Source organism: Pelophylax lessonae (assembly GCF_965119305.1).
Source record: "Pelophylax lessonae genome assembly, chromosome: 11".
Classification (NCBI taxonomy): Eukaryota; Metazoa; Chordata; class Amphibia; order Anura; family Ranidae; genus Pelophylax; species Pelophylax lessonae.
In genome coordinates, this window is record NC_138778.1 from 3,260,956 (window position 1) to 3,287,054 (window position 26,099).

Below are 26,099 nucleotides of genomic sequence, written 5' to 3' on the forward strand. Positions count from 1 at the left end.
GACTCTGAATGCCTCAGGCGTGCCACCTAGGGGGAGGGGTATCTGGAGATTGAATTCGGCCCTCCTGGATGACGAGGAAGTAAGACAATCCTTTGAGGAATTTTTTCAGGCACAGGTAACTATCCTAGACTTTTGCAACAGTAAGTCAGAATGGTGGGAGCTTATAAAACAGCGGACTGTTAGGCTTTTCAAGGCCATAGGGAGAAAGAGACAGCAAGATAAGTATATCACCTACCAGCGTTTGCGGAGGAAACTTGACCGCCTTGTATCGAATGGAGGAGATTCTGGGGCGATCTCTGAGGTGAAGCTCCTCCTGAGGACCCATCAATATGACCGGCACGCCTCTTTGGTTCAGGAAAGGGACTATGGGAAATACCATTCGCCTGACCCTTACCAGAATTGTAAACAGAGCGTAGCAGTTAAGACGGTCAATGGCCTGAAGGACAGTACGGGCTCTCTGACGAAGTCTAGGTCAGGGATCCTGGAGGTCGTCAGGTCATACTATGCTGATCTCCTGGGAGGAAAGAACCTTGATCGGACAGGGATGTTGAGTTTTTTGGACTCTACGCCAGGTCTGGAAAATATTGTTCCTTTGATGAATTTGACAGATGAAATCACTGCAGATGAGGTGATCCAGGCTATTGATAAACTAGCCATCAGGAAAACGCCAGGGCCAGATGGTTTGACAGCCGAATTTTATAAATGTTTTAAGAAGATCCTGGCTTCACACCTTGCGGAGGTTTTTAATGGCTGTTTGCATGAGGGTTCTCTCCCTCCTTCCATGAGGCAATCTGCAGTGGTTCTTCTGTCAAAGGGCAAAGATCCTTCGATGATTGAGAATTGGCGCCCCATTAGCCTTCTTAATGTCGATAGAAAGATACTGGCAAAGATTTTTTTCTGGCGATTATCATCAGTGGCAGGCGATTTGTTATCCCATCACCAGCACTGCGCAATCCAGGGTAGAAGCACTTTCTCAGCTGTGTTAGCTGTCCGGGAGGCCTTGGAGCGTTGTAGGGCTGCTGGTTGGGGTAAATATCTGCTGACATTGGATCAGGCTAAGGCCTTTGATAGGGTTAATCATGAGTACCTATGGCTCCTTCTTGGCAAGTATGGCCTGGAGGGGGGTTTCATTGATTGGCTCAAGATTTTGTACAAAGGGGCTGAAAGCTTTCCTCTGGTTAATGGTTGGGTTGGGCAGCCCTTTGTGGTTGGCTCAGGTGTGCGTCAGGGGTGTCCTTTGAGTCCTCTGCTATATGCGTTTGCAATCGACCCCTTCATTAGAAGGCTAGAGAGTGGACCATTGTGTGGGGTACCTTTGGGCATCGCTGGTGAGCCTCCTTTGAAGGTTGTGGCTTATGCTGATGACGTTTCTGTTTTTGTCTCTGGGACTGGGGAAGCGCAGGAGGTGGTCTCAGTGACAAGGCAGTATGCGGAAGCATCAGGTTCAAAGGTCAACCAGGACAAGTGTGAAGCTTTCTGGATGGGTGTGGAAGGTGAGAGCTTTGTTCTCCCGGATGACTTCCCGGAGCCCCAACAAAAAATTAGAGTTCTAGGCATTGAATTTGGCCCAGGTGACTATGGTCATGCAAATTGGGTGAGCAGGCTGGAGAATGCCAATGCCAAGGTGGCGAGCTGGAAAAGTTGGCGGTTTTCCTTAAGGGAAAAGGTTGATCTGATCAAAGGTTACCTGATTCCAATTTTTCTGTATGTCAGTTTTGTCTGCATTTTGCCAGTGTCTCTCTATACCAGGATCTATAGTTGTTTCTTCCAGCTGTTATGGGGAAACAGAATAAACCTTGTCAAAAGGAGTGTGACTTATCTTCCTAGGCGGGAGGGTGGTCTAGGAATGATCAACCCTGTAGTCTTTTTCTCTCTGATGTTTGTAAAGTACAACCTTGGTAACATGTTGGCAGAGAGACCGCCTGGGTGGGTTGGTATTTTCCAGTCCTGGTTTAGGCCCTTTCTGCGAAACTGGGAAAATGGTGGGCCAGTGAAAAGCCTGAGGGTCAAGCATGATAAGCTCCCGACTTATGTTGCCCCGTGTTTGAAAATACTTCGGCAGTGGCAAGTAACGGCAGGGGAGATCAGATCTCTTCCAAGGAAACTTCTTGAGAAGCGGATCATGAGCTCTGTTTTTTGCGAACCACTGGCCTTAAGGGATTGCCCAAGCCTAGTTTTGGGGGAGGGTTTGCGTTTGATTAATTTGGAGAGAATCCCAATGAAGTTTAGGGATCAGGCTTGGCTCGCTTTCCATGGAAAACTATATGTGAAGGGCAACCTGAAGTTTCTCTCTGTGAGTGATCGTGGCTGCCCGAGAGTAGAGTGTGGAGGTGCGGTGGAGTCCATGGATCATTTTTTGCTTCAGTGCCCTTTTAATATAGAGGTGTACAAGAGGGTAGGGAGGGCTCTGAGTGTACCCTTCCTCCCCCATATGAGTTATGCAGAGTGGGTGTATGGGGCATTCCAGACTCGCCGGGATTATGATTTGGAAACACTTTTTTTAGTTAGTGTAGTAGTCCGTTATTTCACGTGGAGTGCACGGTGCCAGGTATCCTTACGGAGTAAAATCCTCCCTGTTGAGGTGGTGGTGCAGAACATTCTGGGTGAGGTTGGGAAGATTCGGGGTCTTGAGAAAGACAGGTGGCAGCAGGAGGCCTGGATAAAGGCGTGGAGGAATATCAGGACTCTGTAGCTGCTGCCTGTTGATCTCGGGGTGTGCGGCTTTTCTTTCTGTCCTTGCTTCACTCCCCTAGATTTTCAGATAAAATATATTTTTGATAAAAGGCTACATGCATGGTGACGGTGATGTTCCTTAGTCTGGCTCTCTCGTAGGGTTTATGCTGTGCGCAATTTGGTTTATTTATTATGTTCTTGTTTGGTTTTTGGTTTTGTATAGTTATATTTAATTATTTTGTAAATATGTTATTTATTAATTTATTTATTATGGTTTTATTGTATATAAGTTGTTGTTTGTAAGATTTTTCAATAAACAAAATTAACCCCTCATAATGGGCACAGCGGGTGTACAGACCTGGGAACTCAGCACAGGGATGGTGGGAACCCCTCATAATGGGCACAGCAGGAGTACAGACCCGGGAACTCAGCACAGGGATGGTGGGAAGCCCTCATAATGGGCACAGCGGGTGTACAGACCCGGGAACTCAGCACAGAGATGGGCACAGTAGGATCCATCACAGGGATCTCACCAATTGAGTCCCTGAGATACAGAAGAGACTGTGAGGGAGAATACCTCTCCAGTAGCTCCTGTACACTAGTTCCAGGTGAAGGAACTCTTTTAAATAGGGAAAAAAAGCATACAGTCTATAATGAAATTTAAGAACTGGAGAACAAAAAGATGGCCAACATCACACAAATGCACTTCTGGAAGAACGGTCAAACATCCCCATAGACACTCCTAAACCTTGTGGACAGCCTTCCCAGAAGAGTTGAAGCTGTTATAGCTGCAAAGGGCGGAGCCAACTCAATATTGAACCCTACGGACTAAGACTGGGATGCCATTAAAGTTCATGTGTGTGTAAAGGCAGGCGTCCCAATACTTTTGACAATATAGTGTGTTAGCTGTTTGCCAGACGTTCAGCTTTAAGCTACCTGTTGGCTGTGCTTCATAGGTGGCCATTTACGCAGGAACCGGGAGATATAATGATAGGGGAAGAGCATCCATTTAGTATATAGTATATATAGGTAATAGGCAACAGGGGCGCAGTGACATCATTGAACGAACAAGGACAAGTCCCAGAATCCAACCTGTCATTTTCTGAATGCTGCAGTCAGGATAATGGCTGTGAAATGACAGGTACAGATCGCTCCCCCGTGGCACATCTATCCTGCTAATCCTTCAGACATCTGAGGGGATTAGGACGACAATGTGGAGAAGGGCTCAGCGTGAAGTGTGGATGTCACCCCAGGCGCTTGTTTGAAGGGGAATAACCACCGATAATAGTCAGTGCCGTCGTCAGGGTGGAATGTGAAACGCCACGGAGGGCTTATTATCTGCTGACAAGTTCTCGCTCTTCATCGCCACTTTATATTGCTTTTTTTTTTTAAAACACGTGAAAATCTAAATGTATATTCATTTGTCGCTGATGCTTTCAAATAATAAACATTTTTAACATTTGGGTCACTAAATCCCCCCCTCCAGTCTTGCACAGGTGTAGCGGCTCCTCTCCTGGACTGAAATTTCATCCTCTGATTTCACTGCACACTGTGAGCTTCTCACCATGTGCATTAGAAACTGCAGCAAGTCAGATAGAGCCCCGCCTCATTTCCTGGCTGGAGGACGTCCAGCATCATCTAGCGAGGAAGGAACCAGGGAAGGCAAAATATAAACAGATTGAACTTGAGCTTTAATTTGTATATAAACCCAACAATGAAATTCCCTTATCTGCTCTGTTTTAGGTCTGTGTTTGTTATATTTGTTCCATAAGTGTTATGAAGAGCGGAAGGGGAGGGGTTCCAAAGTCCTAACGCTTCTGTCCTTGGTTGACAACAATGCTCCATAAACTCAGCACAGTGAGTGAGCGTTGTCACCCTAGGACAGGAAGTGTGGTACTGGCAGGATCACCAGAAGAAAATGAAGGGGGAAAAAAGGAATGTAGCCACTTTCCCTTGTTCAAACCAGGAGGCAGCTTTGGATGAGCTTGGAACAGACTACCACAGGGCAGGTCACATAAACCTGAAGAAGAAAGCAGATACACCCCCCCCCCTCCCACCCCACCCCATCCACACATTCAATATGATTGGGGGAATCTTCTAGCTGAGCTATTGTATTGTGACAGCAGGAAAATTTCTGTATCCCAAAACATCAGAATACAATGATTAGTGTTGCCGGCCATAGCCAGCGGCACTGATTGTTCAGCAAAAACCAGACAGGCTGTTTGTACACAAGTCCATTGATAAATACAAGTCCATGAACTTGTGTACAACCAGCTTGCCCATGCGTGGAATGAACTTTGGCTGGTCCCTGCTTGACTGGCTGATTTTCGGTCCAAGTATGGCCAGCTTTTGGCGGGTATGTTGTACCAGAAGGACTAAAACACTTGCCTATCTTGGAGAAAATGCTGCTTTAGGCTCCCTCCAGTGCTGGTCACTTGACCAAAAGCCTTCAGCATGGGTCCTGCAGGGGTTACATTGTCAAATACCCTTCATTGTGGATCACGTGGCCAACTGCTTCTACTTCTGTGACCAGCATTGGAAGGAGCATACAGGAAGCAAAGAAAATGCTGTTTAAAGCCGGTCGCCTGACCAAAAGCCTTCCGAGCCAGTCACCTGGCCAAATGCGTTCCGAGTTGATCCCCTGACCGAAAGCCTTCCGAGCCGATCCCCTGACGGAAAGGCTTCCGAGCTGATCCCCTGACGGAAAGGCTTCCGAGCTGATCCCCTGACCGAAAGCCTTCCGAGCCGATCCCCTGACCGAAAGCCTTCCGAGCCGGCCACCTGACCGAAACCCTTCAGAGTCGGCCACCTGACCGAAACCCTTCAGAGCCGGTCACCTGACCTAAAGCCTTCAGAGCCAGTCACCTGACCGAAAGCCTTCCGAGCCGGCCACCTGACCGAAAGCCTTCCGAGCCGGCCACCTGACCGAAACCCTTCAGAGTCGGCCACCTGACCGAAACCCTTCAGAGTCGGCCACCTGCCCGAAAGCCTTCAGAGCCGGCCACCTGCCCGAAAGTCCTCAGAGCCGGCCAGCTGACCGAAAGCCCTCAGAGCCGGACACCTCACCGAAACCCTTCAGAGCCGGTTTCCTCACCGAAAGCCTTAAGGGCTGGTTTCCTGACCAAAAGCCTTCAAAATTTGAGACCTGCTGAGTTCATATTGGCTAATTTTTTATTTCATTGGCGAACATGTGACCAACTGCTTCTAGTTATGTGACCAGCACCGGAAGGAGCATACAGCAGTATTTTCTCCAAGGAAAAGGAAATGCTATTTAATGCTCCCTTTAGAACTGCTCACCTGACCAAAGCCCTCAGCATTTTTAAGACTTGTTGAGCCCATGTTGGCCAATTCCCTAATTCATTTGGTATCATGTGACCAACTGCTTTTAGGTTTGTCACCGGCACTGAAAGGAGCATACAACAGCATTTTCTCCATGGAAAGGCAGGTTCAAAACATAGAAATCATCATAATTTATGTGAAATAACTGCCCCAAATGCCCCCAATTTCATGATGGTTGTTTTCTGCACTGACCGCCGCTCTCCACAAATCTACAACTCCTCCTGTATCTGTTTCAGCCTCGTTTTGCAGGAATTTTTTTCTTTTCTGCAACATCGTCCTTTGTGCAGTAATTAATCAGTGACTGTTTGAACTCCCTCTTTCCCAAGGTGCTCTGGACTCCTCAGCGTTTCGATGGCAATAGATAAACCCTCATCCGCGCCGGAGGCTGCCTCGTCTTCTCGGGCAGAATGCAGAGCTGGGTTTTGCGAAGAGGTCTCTCTCTCTTTTCTTGGCAGAGGTTGGAGGATTCCAATGAGTATTAGTAATTCTCTCTCTTTCTCCGCTTGCATTTCATTACATTCAATTACTGGATCCGCGCAGGGCCGGAGCGGAGTGTGTAACTGCCTGAGAATGTGCTCGGTGTGGTGTTCAATGTGAGCTCGCTCTGTCTCATCAGGAGAATGCAATATTCTAAACACGCCGGGTCGTGTTACGGCTCCTCTCCCAACTTCCATGGAAGACGTCTCCTCGCCGATTTCCGTTCGTTTAGGAGCGCCCGTAAATATGCGGTTTTATGCTTCTCCTAGCCAATTATCGTCATTGCTTATTACACCCACCGGTGTGCAAGGGTGTCTGTGATACTGTTTGTATTGTGAGTCAGGCTTTGGGGATTATCCCACATTTGTAGGACCTAGTGGACCATTTGAAGGCCTGGGCTTTAATATTCCAAGGCAGTGTTTAGTACTCAAATGCAGTACCACTCCAATGCATGTGTGTGCAACGTCTAAACTGCATTTGCAGCCGGTTGTGGTTGCTTTGAAGCAGCAGAAACAAAAGACCTGGGTGCTTCCATGAAAATGCACAGCCTTGGAGCTCTCATCAACCCAACACAATTTTAGGGTTGCATGTAATTTTTTTTTTTTTTATGTAGGGTTATGTTCAGTCTAGGGCAGGGGTCCCCAGACATTCTAAACAAAGGGCCAGTTTACTGTCCTTCAGGCTTTAGAGGGGCCAGACTGTGGCCAGTGGGAGCGAACAATGCCCTATTTTTGGTATTCAAGAAACAGTGTACCATTGTTGGTATCAGTGGGAGGAATAGTGTCCCATCATTGGTGTCAGTGGGAGGAATAATGCCCCATCATTGGTGTCAGTGGGAGGAATAGTGCCCCATCATTGGTGTCAGTGGGGGGGGGAATAGTGTCCCATCATTGGTGTCAGTGGGAGGAATAGTGTCCTATCATTGGTGTCAGTGGAAGGAATAGTGCCTCATCATTGGTGTCAGTGGGAGGAATAGTGCCCCATCATTGGTGTCAGTGGGGGGGGGGAATAGTGTCCCATCATTGGTGTCAGTGGGAGGAATAGTGCCTCATCATTGGTGTCAGTGGGAGGAATAGTGCCCCATCATTGGTGTCAGTGGGAGGAATAGTGCCCCATCATTGGTGTCAGTGGGAATAATAATGCCACATCATTGGTGTCACTGGGAGGAATAGTGCCCCATCATTCCTGTCAGTGGGAGGAATAGTGTCCCATCATTGGTATCAGTGGGAGGAATAGTGCCCCATCATTGGTGTCAGTGGGAGGAATAGTGCCCCATCATTGGTGTCAGTGGGAGGACTTATGTCCCATTGTTGATATCAGTGAGAGGAAAAGCTGGTACATATTTTGATCAGTAGGAGAATCTTGAGGAGAATGAACACTCATACACTGAATAAAAATCACTTTAATCAGACTCAAATGCACAATCATGATTTCTAAAATCTTACTGGTGGGGTTTGCCACAGGACCTTCATTCTCCTTATGTTGGCCATAAATCTTTTCCCATCTTTCCTGCCTTTTCACTTTTACAAGCTGAGAGCAGCAATGTCCTCTACGCCTCAGTGGGTCTCATCCTGACAATGTACACATATTAATTCTATACATCAATTGGCTTCATACACATTCCAGCACAGAGACTGTGAGGAATAACAATGGAGTGTCCCCGTCCCCCCATCGGCCACCCCCGAAGTCCAAAATTCAGCAACGGCTGGCCCAGACAATAGGACAGTCCAGGGGTCTCACGGGGGGTTAGACGTTAGGTGAAAGAGACCACCAGAGGTGGAAGGCACAAGACATGTCCATACATTAGCATCATTGTCCCGGGGGATTCTCTGCAGTGTATTGTATAGGAAGAACAATGGCTGGCTCCGTGGTGAATCCCTCCTTACATTTTACACAGAGCCATTGTTTGGGGGGGGGATATGTATCAATCAGCCGCTTCACGCTGACAGTAAGTTCTACCGCTTTGTCCTACAGCAAATTTCTGCCAATATGGTAGACAGCCTTCTGTACCTCGAACGTCTCCTATGTAAAAAATATGAAAAATTTAACAGTGTGCTGGAAAATTTCATGAAAGTCTGCAATGGACATTGAGAACCCCCTAAGCCATCTTTGTGTTTTGTTCTTTAATTGCCAGAATAATAAAAATATAGAAAACTATTAGGGGAAAAAGGGGAGTGTGTGCAACCGCCGCCAATATTGTGTAGAGCAGATAGAGGAATATTCCAGGTATGTCCAATGAGGTTCGCTTATTTCCTGTCTGTGTGACATTCTTATAACAGCTTCCACACAGCACGAATTTCGGCATTCCTCTCCTACATGTAAAAATTATCACATTTTTTTGCTATAAAATTTCTCAGAACCCCCAAACATTGTATACATTTTTTTTTCGACCCTAGCGAAGAAAATGGTGGTTATTGCAATTTTTTATGGCAGACGGTATGGTATTTGCGCAGGAATTTTTCAAACGTGATGTATTTGAAAAAAAAAAACACTTTGATGAATTTAAAAAAACCCAGTAAAGTTATCCCAATTTTTTTGTATAATGTGAAAGATGTTACTGTTAGTAAATAGATACCTAACATGTCACGCTTTTAGACCCCGTTCACACTGGGGCGACCCGACTTTGCCTGGCGACCTGTGAAGTCGCGGTGCGCAGCACGGCACGGACTTCATAACATTGAAGTCAATGCAAGTCGCTCCAGGTCGCCCCAAAGAAGCTCCGGACCCTTTTTCTAAGTCAGAGCGACTTGTGTCGCTCCTATTAGAACGGGTCCTGTGCTGCTCTATGGCAGGCGACCCGCGGCGACTTGTCAGGCGACTCGTGGAATGGCACCAAACTTCGGTACTTAAGAATCTCCATAAGTGACCCTTTTAAATGTTTCGCAGGTTACCAGTTTAGAGTTACAGAGAAGGTCTAGTGATAGAATTGTTGTGTGGTTTGAACGTCGTTTACATATCCGAATGCGACCTACGTATGCGTTCTCTTCTGTGTGCGCATATGAAGGGACGGGGGAGCTTTCATTTTTTTTTTTTATAATTGTTTATTTTATTTTTTGTGTTACCCTTTTTTTTTTTTTTTTTTTTTTATGTTTTTATTATCACATATGAAAAATTATACAATAACATATGAAAATTGACATAGTTGTACTTCCGTCCAATATACCAGAGCACATTACACAGAGGAAATCTAGGATCAAAACTTCTGAACCATATAAATTCCCCACAATATCTTATTTGCATGTAACCCCCAATGTAGGTATATGTATAAAAGAAGTTGAAAATTTCCACTAAACGCAAAAAAAAGGAACCACACATAAAATAAAAAAAAATAAAAAACCGTACTGAATTGATCACGTGGTAAGGGGCCGGGACCCCTTTTACCTTCATGCATACAATGCATGAAGGTAAAAAAAAAAACCTTGAGCCTTTAGAACCACTTGAATCAACCTCAAAGGGGGAGATTTACCAACAATAGAGAACTCAGAGGCTGATTGGCTGCCAAGCACAGCTTCACCAGATTCTAACTTCAGCTTGTTCAATTAAACTTTGACAATAAAACCTGGAAGCTGATTGGTTTCTATGCAGAACTGCACCATATTCGGTGCTCCCTAGTTTAAGTAAATCCCACCCATATGTTACATACAGTATCTGAAAAAAGTAAGTACACCCCTCATATTTTTGTAAATATATTATTCTATGTTTTCATGTGACAACACTGAAGAAATGAGACTTTGCTACAATGTAAAGTAGTGAGTGTACAGCTTGTATAACAGTGTAAATTTACTGTCCCCTCAAAATAACTCAACACACAGCCATTAATGTCTAAACCGCTGGCAACAAAAGTCAGTACATCCCTAAGTGACAATGTCCAAATTGGGACCAATTAGCCATTTTCCCTCCCCGGTGTCATGTGACTCGTTAGTGTTACAAGGTCTCAGGTGTGAATGGGGAGCAGGTGTGTTATATTTGGTGTTATCGCTCTCACTCTCTCATACTGGTCACTGGAAGTTCAACATGGCTCCTCATAGCAAAGAACTCTCTGAGGATCTGAAAAAAAAGAATTGTTGCTCTACATAAAGATGGCCTAGGCTATAAGAAGATTGCCAAGACCCTGAAACTGAGCTGCAGCACAGTGGCTGAAACCATACAACGGTTTAACAGGACAGGTTCCACCCAGAACAGGCCTCGCCATGGTTAACCAAAGAAGTTGAGTGCACGTGCTCAGCGTCATATCCAGAAGTTGTCTTTGGGAAATAGACGTATGAGTGCTGCCAGCATTGCTGCAGAGGTTGAAGGGGTGGGGAAGGGGTCAGCCTGTCAGTGCTCAGATCATACGCCGCACACTGCATCAAATTGGTCTGCATGGCTGTCATCCCAGAAGGAAGCCTCTTCTAAAGATAATGCAGAAGAAAGCCCACAAACAGTTTGCTGAAGACAAGCAGACTAAGGACATGGATTACTGGAACCATCTCCTGTGCTCTGATGAGACCAAGATAAACTTATTTGGTGTCAGATGGTGTCAGGCCTGTGTGGCGGCAACCAGGTGAGGAGTACAAAGACAAGTGTGTCTTCCTACAGTCAAGCATGATGGTGGGAGTGTCATGGTCTGGGGCTCCATGAGTGCTGCCGGCACTGGGGAGCTACAGATCATTGAGGGAACCATGAATGCCAACATGTACTGTGACATACTGAAGCAGAGCATGATCCCTCCCTTCAGAGACTGGGCCACAGGGCAGAATTCCAACATAACGACCCCAAACACCTCCAAGATGACCACTGCCTTGCTAAAGAAGCTGAGGGTAAAGGTGATGGACTGGCCAAGCATGTCTCCAGACCTAAACCCTATTGAGCATCTGTGGGGCATCCTCAAACGGAAGGTGGAGGAGCGCAAGGTCTCTAACATCCACCAGCTCTGTGATGTCATCATGGAGGAGGGGAAGAGGACTCCAGTGACAACCTGTGAAGCTCTGGTGAACTCCATGCCCAAGAGGGTTAAGGCAGTGATGGAAAATAATGGCGGCCACACAAAATATTGACACTTTCGGCCCAATTTGGACATTTTCACTTAGGGGTGTACTCACTTTTGTTGCCAGCGGTTTAGACATTAATGGCTGTGTGTTGAGTTATTTTGAGGGGACAGTAAATTTACACTGTTATACAAGCTGTACACTCACTACTTTACATTGTAGCAAAGTCTCATTTCTTCAGTGTTGTCACATGAAAAGATAGAATGTGTGAGGGGTGTACTTACTTTTGTCAGATACTGTAATAAGATGTTGTTCACAAGATTTAAAAATTACCAGTTCTGTGAATTTTCTTTGATAAGATTAATAAGATGCGATTCACATATTACAATATGGGGCGGTGCTTTGGATTCCTGTAAATTTCCCTTCAATAGTTTTTCTTTCTTTAGTGACAGTTAATTATCTGCAGCTAATGATGATTTTCTCATTCTTAGAGCAGCGTGGTCATATTTTTCCTGCTCCATCAAACTCAAACCTCCCAGCTAGGAGGGGGGGGAGGGGGGAGACCCGTAAACAATAATGAGGCCTAATCTAATTACGTGGTTTATTTGTGCTGATTTGTCTTCCAATCAATCTTGCTCAAGCAGAATAATAGGCAGTTAATGTGCACTGAGCTGAACTCGGCTTGTTGCTGAGCCGCGGGGTTAATGGGGGGCGTTGGCTGTGATGGGGGGCAGTCGGCCGCTATTAGTAAGGGGGGGGTGGGGGGGAACGCGGGGCTAATTGAGCAAGGTGCCGAGAGACGGTGACACGGGCCTTTCAGGCGGTGGAAAACCTGCGACCGACCTCCCAGCGGAGCTGGTAGCAGCCAGTGAAGTATACTAATTATCTTGGCACCGGCGTAAAAATAAAATAAGGCCAAAAGAGCAAGCGCTGGCACGCAGGGGGAAATAATTCACACTGAAGTTTAGGCTTCGTTGGCTGTAAATAAACGCTTTGCCATTTTGAATGGAGGTATTATTACTCTTATAAATGGCTGCAAATAGATTGTGTCAGGGAGGGGACCGCTACCGCGCAGGAACGCGTGCTGCGTATGCGCCACATCTGATTTTTAGCCTTGCCGGGTCCAGGCAGAGGCGGGAGTGTTGCTCAGAGCGACCGTTTTTTGTGCGTTGTACCCTGTACTAGGGCTGGAAGAAACAGCACAAGGAGCCAATCAGCTGAAAATAAGCATGCTGATTGGAGGAGAGAGGGAAAGGAGCGTGTCACTGTGCTGCTTTTTACCTTTCACTGACCAGTCACAGTCTAAGGGTCGGGTCCAGGATAACCTGGGCTCAGAGGTAGTGGTTGAATAATGCTGGACATCAGACTGAGGACATCTAGTGGCAGGATAAAAAGTACTGCAAGGGGAAATCTCTGGATTGAAGGTTTATTTCATCTTTTAACGGACTGTTCGTTTTTATCTTATTATTTTTGACTTTTTATGGGCTGGACCAGTGATAGGGAACAAGTACTGTATCTACAAGTTACAGAAGGTCACAAGCAACTGTAAACAAAGTGATGATGTGTTAGGGCAGGGCTCATCAAATCCCAGGCGCCAGGTCACCATGGCGACTAGAAGGTGTGTCCTGGCGCCTGGGCTTTTGCCAGCCCATTCACTGTTGCAGGGATGGATGCACAATTTGTATCGCCCGACGCCCGGGACATGCAGTTTCAGAAGCCGGCCAGGTCGTTTTTTTTTCTACATTTAGCCCCCATTCACACCGCTGCGAGTTGTCATGCGATATTACAGTTCCAAATTGCATGACAAGTCACATCCTATTGTAAGCAATGGAACTGTTCAAATCAGTGTGACTGTACAATGCCGCACCAATTTGAAAAAAGGTTCCTGCACTATTTTTTTGCGATTTCTGGTACAACTGGCATAGACATCTGTGCATGTCACTGAAATCGTGCTACTTCAAGCGATTTTAAAGTCGAATTTAGTGTTAGCTGGAGCTTAGCAGGGCTCACTTGTCCCGCTATGTATCCAGGGCTCTGCTTGCCCATTTGCGGACCTGGGACTGGCATAGCGGGTGCCGCAGGGCAGAGAGAACGTGTGTCGGCTCTCCTCCCCATCCTGTTCCTGACCTGGAAGCGGCGTGTATGACATCACTTCCGGGTCCCCCGTTGACCGTTTCCCCGGCCATCATACCTGGGAAGGAACGTAATGCAGTGCCATCTGCAATGCAATACATTCAGTGGACCCCAGGGAAGACATTAGGGGGGCACGGGCATCCGCAGAACTTTATTCAGGGGGGGGCATCATTTATGGTCACCCATGCTCCGCCCCTTTTCCAGAATGTCATGAAGGTGATGTTAGTCACTGCGTGAGCCGCAACTCGCGAGTATTTGTTTTTAAAGGGGAAAAGGCAGAATTTATTTTTAAAGCGTTTGTTAACCTAAAAAAAAAAAATAATGATCCTGTTACCTTAACTACTTGCCGACCAGCTGACATAGTATTACGTCGGTTCGCGGGACCGCTAGCGGGGGCGTGCTTGCCTCGCCGGAGGCGCGCCCATTCGCCACAGGGGAAGCTTATCAGCAGGTCCGGCGGCCGCAACTGCCGCTGGACACCTGCGATCGCTCCCCATGGTGACAGAACGGCGGTCTGCTGATGTAAACACGGCAGAACGCTGTTCTGTCAGGAATCCAGGTCTCTGTGTTCATGCAGCAAGTCCGTCCCCCCCACAGTTAGAAAGCACCCCCTAGGGGCACATTTAACTCTTTGATTGCCCCTGGTGTTAACCCCTTCCCTGCCAGTGTCATTAGTACAGTAACAGTACATATTTTTAGCACTGATTACTATAGTAATGTCACCGGTCCCCCCAAAAGTGTCAAATGTCAGTTAGGGATCCGATCTGTCTGCCGCAATGTCACAGTCCTGCTAAAAATCGCAGATAGCCGCCATTACTAGTAAAAAAAAATAATAAAAATGACATAAATCTTTCCCCTAGTTTGAAGACGCGATAACTTTTCCCAAAAATTTGTAGCAGAATACAAATTGGACTAAAAGGATGAAAAATTTAGATTTTTAAATTTTCTTTCTTTTTTTGGGGAATGTTATATAGCAGAATGGGAAAAATATTGTTTTTTTTTTTTTTCAGAATTGTCGCTCTTTTTTTGTTTATAGCGCAAAACATACAAATATCACCAAAAGAAAGCTCTATTTGTGGGGGGGGGGGGGGGGGTTTGGGGAGAAAGACATCAATTTTATTTGGGTACAGCGTCGCACGACCACGCAATTTTCCGTTAAAGTAACGCAGTGCCGAATTGCAAAAAATGGCCTGGTCATTAAGGGGTAAATCCTTCCAGTCCAGAACATTTTCTTTTTTTTTAACTGTAAAAAGTTACACCCAAGCACATAAAATCCCCCCCTCCCCAAAAAAACGTGGGACCCCCACATGTATGCACGTATAAACGTAAACAAATGCGCTGGGGCGCCTATGCTTGAAAATGTCGATTGCGATGCAGGTTACATATCGCCAATTGGCTCCTAGAGTCAAGGCACATTTGTCAAGCCCTGGGTTAGGGGTGATGGTCATTCCTTGGCTTTTGACCTGAATGCCAAACTTTGATGCTGAATTCATTTATAAGTTGCTTTAAAGTAGGCCGGCCCACTAGGGATGAGTGGTGGGATCACACTAACCAAACATCTCCATGCACACCCAGCCTAAAGATTGTAATTGGATAGATTGAGATTTTTCTGTGATGAGCGATCATTAAAATTTGATACACAAATGTGATTTTTGCTGTGAAATCTCTCACCAAACGGTGCTTTGGACGCAATCTTAAACTCTGCGTGTGCACCAATGGCAGACCAATCAGGCTGAGGCCTATTGTGATATAAAAAGGTTTCTTGACACGGTAAACCTGGGAGCATGCATGAGGTGTCTCCATGGCAACTTCAAACTTGTGGTGTGGAATTACAGGCCACATTGTCTTTCACTAAGGTCCTCTGGTCTCCCCCTGACAGAAATTACTAGGTTCTGCCTCACATCCACTAACATCTATTTATGGCCCTTCAAATCAGATGTCTGTGAGAGCCAAGGAACGATCTTCTCAGAAGCCATTACTCCCCTCCATTGCTTGTGACCTGGCTTTAACGCGTTTGCTAAGACTGATCAGGCCTTAAACTCCAACGGCTTCCTTTTGGCCCGTTTGGTTCCATTTAGATATTTCTTGGACCAAGGGGGTGATTGGTGGGCCATGCTGGGCTTCCCAGGGTGGCCTCCTCCCTCTTGAGAAGCCCAAAATGGCCCACCCATAACCCACTTGGCCCAAGGATGATCTAAATCTAGCATAAGGAACAAACTTTTTAGAGGAAGGGAATACAATAAGACACGTGGCCACTCACTAAAACTAGAGGAAAAATGGTTTAACCTTAAAATACGTAGGGGGTTCTTCACTGTCAAAGCAGTAAGGATGTGGAATTCTCTTCCCCAAGCAGTCGTATCAGCAGGGAACATCGATTGTTTCAAAAAACTATTAGATGGGCACCTTAAAGACCACAGCATACAGGGGGTATACAATGTACAACATACAGGGGTATACAATGTACAACATACAGGGGGTATACAATGTACAACATACAGGGGGTATACAATGTACAACATACCGGGGGTATACAATGTACAACATACCGGGGGTATACAATGTACAACATACAGGGGGTATACAATGTACAACATACAGGGGGTATACAATGTACAACATACAGGGGTATACAATGTACAACATACAGGGGTATACAATGTACGACATACAGGGGGTATACAATGTACAACATACAGGGGTATACAATGTACAACATACCGGGGGTATACAATGTACAACATACCGGGGGTATACAATGTACAACATACAGGGGGTATACAATGTACAACATACAGGGGGTATACAATGTACAACATACAGGGGTATACAATGTACAACATACAGGGGGTATACAATGTACAACATACAGGGGTATACAATGTACAACATACAGGGGTATACAATGTACAACATACCGGGGGTATACAATGTACAACATACAGGGGGTATACAATGTACAACATACAGGGGTATACAATGTACAACATACAGGGGTATACAATGTACAACATACAGGGGGTATACAATGTACAACATACAGGGGTATACAATGTACAACATACCGGGGGTATACAATGTATAACATACAGGGGGTATACAATGTACAACATACAGGGGGTATACAATGTACAACATACAGGGGTATACAATGTACAACATACAGGGGGTATACAATGTATAACATACAGGGGGTATACAATGTACGACATACAGGGGTATACAATGTACAACATACAGGGGGTATACAATGTACAACATACAGGGGGTATACAATGTACAACATACAGGGGTATACAATGTACAACATACAGGGGTATACAATGTACAACATACAGGGGTATACAATGTACGGTTAACAGCCAACACACACATCATAGGTTGAACTGGATGGACGGATGTCTTTTTTCAACCTCACAAACTATGTAAATGAAACCAAATGGGCCAAAAGGAAGCAGTTCATGAGCCATTGGCTTTGTTTGAGTTTTTGGACCAGACCAGGCTTAGCGAACACGTTACTGCAGGGTATAAGGATTTGCGACCATAAAATCACTTTTTATGGACCTGAATTCTCATTTTCCCATCAAGAAGAGGGCACCTGACTATCACCAGGCGTGCATTTCAAACTTACACCGAGATGCAGAGACGTTTGCCCCAGAGGAAACCAGTTCAACATCAACCCAGCATTTCCCTGTGAGACTTTTACAGCTGTCAGTGTGAAATTCCACCCTTCAGTTCCAAGCCTACTGTGGGGTAGGGTGGGAGCAAATTTTTTAATTGGTTGTCTGTGTCCCCCATCAGGGATGGTTCCCCCCCCCCCCCCCATTCTGTGTCACCAGGACAAGAAGCAAAAAGAATCTCTCCAGGATTGTCAGGTTTTTGTTGACATTTGTGTCACCGGGGCTGGAAGTGGTGGGACATCTCTGCAAGGACATGGTAGATTTTATACTCCATTGAAGAAGTAAAAAATGAATCACACAAACTATCTTTGGTCTTCCACCACACTAATTTATGAACTATCATTCTCACTGTCAGCAGCTTCCCAGCCACCTCCATGGCAAACTGTTCTATTCATCATCTCCTGCTGCTCCATGACATGCTGCTGAAATATGCGAGGTCTCCTCAGAAGAGCAATGGCCTTGTCTTTCATCCCTTAATCGTCTTACGAGCTGGAAAACCATTTCTGATAATACACTCCGTGCCTCGTTTCTCACTCCTGTCTGGATTTCTCCCTCCTCACACTTCTAAACATTTAATACCCCCCTCCCCCCTCCTATCTCAATGCACTTCAATCTACATTTATCCTAAATTTGTGTCTTTGGGGTTGATTTAATGAAGTTGGAGAGTGCAAAATCTGGTGCAGCTCTGCATGGTGGCCAATCTCCTTTTGACTTTGACAAAAAAAAAACCTGGAAGCTGATTGGTTTCTATGCAGAGCTGCACCAGATTTTGCACTCTACGGTTTTATTAAATTGTCTAATTTCATGGATCGGAAAATCACAGCTATTGTATGTATCAAACTTAACCTTTCCAAAAATTTCAGAAGCCATTTTTCATGGGGCGCAATGATTGTGCACATTCATGGCTGAACTGAAACATTTCCGTTAATGGTGAAGATTGCAATCTATGTACAGTTATTAATTAATTCAGCATTAAAAAATCAGTTTTCAGGTCAAAAGCCAGGATATACGAACATTGGGGTGGATTTACTAAAACTGAAGAATCTGGTGAAGCTGTACATGGTAGCCAATCAGCTTCTAACTTTAGCTTGTTCAATAAAACCTGGAAGCTGATTGGTTTCTATGCAGAGCTGCACCAGATTTTGCACTCCCCGGTTTTAGTATTAATTTGGAATGAAATGCATAGTTTTTGGTAACCTGGATGGCTAAACCACCAATCGCAACTTTTACCTTCTAAGCAACTAATAAAATGTAACATAAGATGCTGGAATATTAAGTGTCTCCAACCTTCCTGTAGCAGTCCTGGCTGACGCCCTGGAACTCGTCTTCAAATGCAACTCTTCACTGGCATCAACTTTTATCCCTATCCCAACTGTTCAAAAAGTATATCACCTTCTCTAGTCATTGAGACCCCAAAGACACCACAAAGACACCCAAGCTCATATTGAGTAAAGCCTAGCACACACAGGTCGAATGTTGGGCAAAATAGACATTCGGCCCGTGTGTATGGCAGCCGGTCCGACAGAAGCCAGCCAAACCGGCTTCTGTCAGACGTTCATGCTGGAAAACCAGCAGCTGACCAGCTTCTGAGCCATTGGCTAGGAGCACTGACTGGAGTGTTCTGGAGGGGGCCGTCCCCATGCCAGAATACAAAAATACCCTAAGCTGGGGTATCTATCTGATATTCATTACAATACATACTTAACATTGTAGGTACAGCGGCTTAGACCGGAGCGGTCAGTTTTTTTTCATACAACCCGCTGTGTTGAACAAAAAAAAAAAAAACGAATGGTGTGTACTAGGCTTAACTCTACAAGGAACTTGGGTTCCATCTACTGGGGGGTCTCATCTACCTAATCCCAAAACAATCTAAAAATAACCTGTACAGCTAGTAGTAGACACTTTAAACTGGACTTATTCTACAATGTTAAGTAGCCCATCCAAGCCACTTATCCGATGGATACCCCAGCATAGGGTATTTTTCTGGAACACATTACAACTAAAGAAGTGACTTGGATGAGCTACGAAATCTCTTCAACATTACAAATGAAGTCTAGATGAATGTGACCAACATATTACTAGATATTAAAATCCTTATTCTTTCGAAAACCCCTTTCCTTCCTCTGTTTTGGGGGTTAGTAATCAAAGAAGGCAGTGTGTGTAGAAGAACATCTCTAGGATGTTGGAGAGGCCCTGCTTGTTTCCTTGGCCTCTCTTTGCTCCTTTCTTCTGGGAACCCATAAGCTGTTTTAAGCGTTCCAGCTGGACATTTTGAGGGAATTGTGATCGGCGTGGATACAAATTTTGGTATTATTTTGGATGTGTGTATATTAATTGGTTATACTGTTAATATGTTGTAGAGTTACTAATGATATCTCCACCACTTGCTCCTGAGGAAGTGGACTGAGTTCCAGGATACGCGTTGCGCTATATAACATATTATATCATTGAAAATGGTTGGAATCATCCAGTGGGGATGAATGAATATAATATCAAAATATATAGTGACTGATATGAGGTGGCTGAGAGATATAATGACGGTCATGTTTTTTTGGAATGTTTTTAAATATATTGTAATAAAATTATTGGAATTTTATGGATGTAATGCATTTGTGTCTCAAAGGTCCCACCTAGACTATAGAACTGTTTCCTTTGGCATATTACTACATAAACCATGACTTGTCCACTTCAACACTTTATTTGACTTGCTAGTGATGTCTTTCAGCATTTTCGGAGACTTGGATGTTTGCTATCGAACTATAAACTTTTTTTTTTTTTTTCTTTCCTAGATTGTGAGACGTACTGCAAGGCATCAAAAGGGAAACTGAAGATCAACATGAAAAAGTACTGCAAGAAAGATTACGGTGAGTTGCCAGGACCTCTAATGGCTCTCTAAGACCAGATTCATAAACAAGTAAAAGAGAGATTTTAATACCATTGATGGATTAATGTGGGAACGTTGCAAAAGGTAGGAGCAATATTTTCTGGGGTGCAGCTCCTGTCCAACAATCTATATTGGAAATGAGACATCCAGAAGGCAGTTCGCCTTCCTCCATTTTGGTGCAGACTTTACACTGTGCCTGTTCTCATATGAGAGATGACCTTGTAGACATGCACAACATACTTGCCAACTGTCACGTTTTTGCAGGGACAGTCCCGGCAAAAAGGGGCCTGTACCGGGTAATTTACATTGTTCCCGGCAACGCCCATCAATCGGGCTGCCCGTAAATGCCCGTTACGGGCAGCTGGTGCCCGTAAAAAAAATGGTTGCGAGCCGACATCATAACTGCGCATGTGCTGTTCCGACGCCTGCTGGGCTCGGGAAAGCTCGTACAATCTCGGCTGGGCGGGCGCATGCGCCTGGCGCCATTAAAACCTAATTATAGCAGATAGCATAATTAGGTTTTATCGTACTTATTTACACCTTGCAGTTTATTTATATTTCCATATTACATTTTTCTATGGTCACACCTGAGCACATTTGGCACTTTAGAATTGCAGGGAATTGGGACGAGAATTTTAAACTTAAGGCAGAAGTAGTGCAGCTGAATGGGAGAATTATTCCAACTCTGCTACTTTGGCTTTAAGTTTGAAATTCCCTTTTCAATTTCCTGTAATTCTCTCTTTATTGAGTAGACCCTATAATCTGATAAGTGGGCGGGGATTAATTATGTAGAGTGGGCGGAGCTTCAGGGAAGTGGGTGTGGTAAGTAATTGATAGCTGTGCTGCAAAGTGTCCCTAGAAATTTTTTTCAAATGTTGGCAACTATGTCACCTTAAAGTTGGCTTTTCAGCAACTTTGCATGAACAAATTCCTGACATGTCACAATGTACAGCAGCAGTATAATTTTTTAGAAAAGCTTAGCTAAGACTGAGATGATGTCATCTGTCTGCTGCAGGCAGGAGGAAGCATTTCCTCAGTCTCTTTGCCTCCTGTGGTCAGACTGCGATATTGTAACTTTATAACTCACCAGGTTAGGGCCCTTTCATAGAGGCAATCCAATCAGGCCTGCCAAGCGGATCTGATCAGAAGGCCAATGCATTCCTATAGACTGGTGGGTGTAAACCAGTGTTCCCCACACTTTTTTGTCTTGCGGCGCACCAAGAAGATCTAAAAATTTAGATTTAACCATTTTTGTGGTGAAGAACTTATTTTTACATATATTTTTAATTTTAAATTTAATGCATAGAATGTGCCTGCTTTTGAGAAAAAATCAGATTGAAGCGAGGCTCCAAAGTCGATGCTCTGTTTTCACGCCACGCTGCGCTCCAACACTTGCAGACTGCCGTATTTGCTGACGACTCCTCAAAATATCTTACAGCACACCTGCAAATCTCTGGTGTGCCACGGCACACAGTTTGAGAATCTCTGGTGTAAACATACTTGTGCCTCTTTACAACCGCCTACCTCTAGATCTGATGAGGCCCGCTAAAACAAATGGAGGAGGACTGCGTCCTGCAACCGGATCAGAGGCTGTTGGGTGTAAATGGACAGTGCAGTCCGTTTACTCCTGGATGCCCATAGAGCAGAGCAGGGTCTGTCCATGTCAGATTTGCTCAAACTGAGCGGACAAGACTTGTCATCCACCCGCTGTGCTCCAATCAGCAGGGGGTCAGCACACATAGTTACATAGTGAGGTTGAAAAAAAAAAAGACACAAGTCCATCCAACTCAACCAATAAAAAACAAAAAAACAGTAGAGAAAAACCCAACCATACAATCCCCTATACACAATCTTATGCCTGCAGTTGATCCAGAGGAAGGCGAAAAACCCCATCAAAGCATGATCCAGTTTACTACAGCAGGGGAAAAAAATTCCTTCCTGATCGCCCGAGAGGCAATCTGATATTCCCTGGATCAACTTTACCTATAAATATTCGTACCCAGTTATATTATGTACACCCATGAAAGAATCCAGGACTTTTTTTTTTTTTTTAAAGCTATCTACTGAGCTGGCAAGGACCACCTCTGGAGGGAGTCTATTCCACATTTTCACAGCTCTTACTGTGAAGAAACCTTTCCATATTTGGAGATGAAATCTGTTTTCCTCTACGCGTAAAGAGCGCCCCCTCGTCCTTTGTGATGACCCTAAAGTGAATAACTCAACACTAAGTTCACTATATGGACCCCTTATGTATTTATACATGGAGATCATATCCCCCCTTATGTATTTATACATGGAGATCATATCCCCCCTTATGTATTTATACATGGAGATCATATCCCCCCTTATGTATTTATACATGGAGATCATATCCCCCCTTATGTATTTATACATGGAGATCATATCCCCCTTATGTATTTATACATGGAGATCATATCCCCCCTTATGTATTTATACATGGAGATACTATCCCCCCTTATGTATTTATACATGGAGATCATATCCCCCCTTATGTATTTATGCATGGAGATCATATCTCCCCTTATGTATTTATACATGGAGATCATATCCCCCCCTTATGTATTTATACATGGAGATCATATCCCCCCCCTTATGTATTTATACATGGAGATCATATCCCCCCTTATGTATTTATACATGGAGATCATATCCCCCTTATGTATTTATACATGGAGATCATATCCCCCCTTATGTATTTATACATGGTGATCATATCCCCCCTTATGTATTTATACATGGAGATCATATCCCCCCTTATGTATTTATGCATGGAGATCATATCTCCCCTTATGTATTTATACATGGAGATCATATCCCCCCCTTATGTATTTATACATGGAGATCATATCCCCCCCTTATGTATTTATACATGGAGATCATATCTCCCCTTATGTATTTATACATGGAGATCATATCCCCCCCTTATGTATTTATACATGGAGATCATATCCCCCCTTATGTATTTATACATGGAGATCATATCCCCCCCCCTTATGTATTTATACATGGTGATCATATCCCCCCTTATGTATTTATACATGGAGATCATATCCCCCCCTTATGTATTTATACATGGTGATCATATCCCCCCTTAATCTCTTCTCAAGAGAGAATAAATTCAGTTCCTCTAATCTCTCCTCATAGCTGAGCTCCTCCATGCCTCTCATTAGTTTGGTTGCCCTTCTCTGCACTTTCTCCAGTTCCCCGATATCCTTTTTAAGAACTGGAACCCTAAACTGAACTGCATATTCCAGATGAGGTTTTACTAATGATTTGTACAGGGGCAAAGTGATATCTCTCTCTCTGGAGTCCATGCCTCTCCTAATACAGGAAAGGACTTTGCTTGCTTTGGAAACAGCAGCTTGGCATTGCATGCTATTAATAAGCTTATGATCTACCAGAACACCCAGATCCTTCTCTGCTATGGATTCCCCCAGATCCTTCTCCACTATGGATTCCCCCAGATCCCTCTCCGCTATGGATTCCCCCCAGATCCTTCTCCGCTATGGATTCCCCCCAGATCCTTCTCCGCTATGGATTCCCCAGATCCTTCTCCGCTATGGATTCCCCCCAGATCCTTCTCCGCTATGGATTCCCCCAGATCCTTCTCCGCTATGGGTTCCCCCAGATCCTTCTCCGCTATGGGTTCCCCCAGATCCTTCTCCGCTATGGGTTCCCCCAGATCCTTCTCCGCTATCGATTCCCCCAGATCCTTCTCCGCTATGGGTTCCCCCAGATCCTTCTCCGCTATCGATTCCCCCAGATCATTCTTCACTATGGATTCCCCCAGTTCTACTCCCCCTAGTATGTACGATGCATGCATATTCCCCCCCCCCCCCCCCCCAAGTGCATAACTTTACATTTATCAACATTAAACCTCATTTGCCACATAGTTGCTCACAGATCCCCTGCTGATCAGAATGGAAGCCTCCCGTGTGAAAGGGCCCCATGAAGCTGTAGCAAAGCGAAGAACTGCACAGGCTTCACTATTTACTGATTGTGTTGACATCTCAGTCCAGGAAGTAGATGGCGACCCTGGATGATGCCTGAACAAAGATGGTACCATCCTCCTGAAGAGGTGACAAAGGCATTGCCAGGGGGGAGTCCTGTGATCTCTGTAAGTGGTAATAAAAACCTGAAAGTCCTATAGAGAACATGAAAGCCATATCTGATGACAGGTCCTCTTTAACACAAGGAAGGGATGGAAATGGCAGACTGTCTGCAGGGGAGTGGGAACCGCACAGAGTTGTGATTTTCAGCCGCGGCTCTTTCACATAATGTCACTTTTTCTTTTCTTGGTTCAGCGGGTCGCTATACTCAAAACAAAAAAGAAAAGTAAAACCTTTCCCGATGAATAATTAGTATTGGTTTATAGAACGGCACATTGAGGTTTTAAACTAGTTTTCAAAAAACAAGTCCGCGGCAGAATTTGCATGCTAATTGGTGTTAAAGGGGGTTATTCTGATGGCCAATGTAGAAGAAAGGGGTATTATGGGTGAAAACAAAACCTTGGCCACATTCAATGAGTGCCCTACTTAGCATGTCTCTAGAATTCCCCGAACGCGCTTTGGCTTTGCTGTGGCGACATCTTTTTTTTTTTTTTTTCTTCTTCTTAAATGATTTTGGATGTGATAAGTCGAGCTATGAGACTCGTCCGATGGTTTTACGTTTTTTTTTTTTGCGTGCGGCCGGATGAGCGTGAATCGGCTCGCTTGCCCTCTGCGCGTTGAATTGTAATCCGTCGCTGCCCCCCTTCACAGTCTTTGGAAGGCGCAGTGGGCACCGGAGACGAGTGTTTGGTTTCTCCCGCTGCGTCCCCTGCCCTTTGCCTCCCTCCTCGGGCGCAGATGAGAAGACCCAGCTTCTCTGTACCAGGCCTTGGCCCGCCGCCACCACGTCCTGACAAGAAAAACCGCCTGCGTCCTGCGCGACGGCAGAAAGGGGGAGAGGAATAAGGGGGGAAATAAACCCCTGACATATCGCATTCTGCCGCCCGGCGGGGGTGCTTGACAATCATCAAATGGGCATCTGAGGGACGCCTGCTGCTCCTTTTAATACGTCCGCTCACTTACAAACTGCAGCTATTTCACCTCAGCGTGAGGGCTGCGTTCCTGCTTAATCCGCCGGTGTCTGATCTCTGTGGCTTGGAAGGGCACGGCTTTGTATGGAGGGGAAACGGGAGCTGCCAACTTTCCCAGCGAGCCGGGGGAAGGGGGGGTGGGGGTGCCGCAACAGATACAAGCAGTGTCTCAAAGTGGCAGAAGAGATGCGAGACACGGACAGCATAGGGACCATGGAAGGGACAGCATAGGGACCATGGAAGGGACAATACAGTGGTTGTGAGGGGGAGAGCATAGGGACCATTGGGGAGGGACAACACAGTGGCCACAGAAGCAATCACAAATCCTTGGAGGCTGCAGCACAGAGACAGCACAGAATCCGTGGAGGCAGCGGCACAGAGACAGCACAGAATCCGTGGAGGCAGCAGCACAGAGACCGCACAGAATCCGTGGAGGCGGCGGCACAGAGACAGCACAGAATCCGTGGAGGCGGCAGCACAGAGACAGCACAGAATCCGTGGAGGCGGCAGCACAAAGAGACAGCACAGAATCCGTGGAGGCGGCAGCACAGAGACAGCACAGAATCAGTGGAGGCGGCGGCACAGAGACAGCACAGAATCCGTGGAGGCGGCAGCACAGAGACAGCACAGAATCCGTGGAGGCGGCAGCACAGAGACAGCACAGAATCCGTGGAGGCGGCGGCACAGAGACAGCACAGAATCCGTGGAGGCGGCAGCACAGAGACAGCACAGAATCCATGGAGGCGGCAGCACAGAATCCGTGGAGGCGGCAGCACAGAGACAGCACAGAATCCGTGGAGGCGGCAGCACAGAATCCGTGGAGGCGGCAGCACAGAGACAGCACAGAA

General features: G+C 45.5%; 1 protein-coding gene across 2 annotated transcripts in view; it reads left to right on the forward strand.

Moving 5' to 3' along the window:
- Positions 1-26,099, forward strand: part of NTN1 (netrin 1) — a 221,502-nt gene that overhangs the window by 181,235 nt on the left and 14,168 nt on the right. For both annotated transcript variants that reach the window (XR_014225866.1, XM_082271470.1), the window contains exon 6: positions 20,056-20,130. Coding sequence is in view for 1 of the 2 variants with exons in the window: in XM_082271470.1 (XP_082127596.1) it covers positions 20,056-20,130 (75 nt within the window). In the remaining variant the exon portion in view is untranslated. The remainder of the gene's footprint in view (positions 1-20,055; positions 20,131-26,099) is intronic.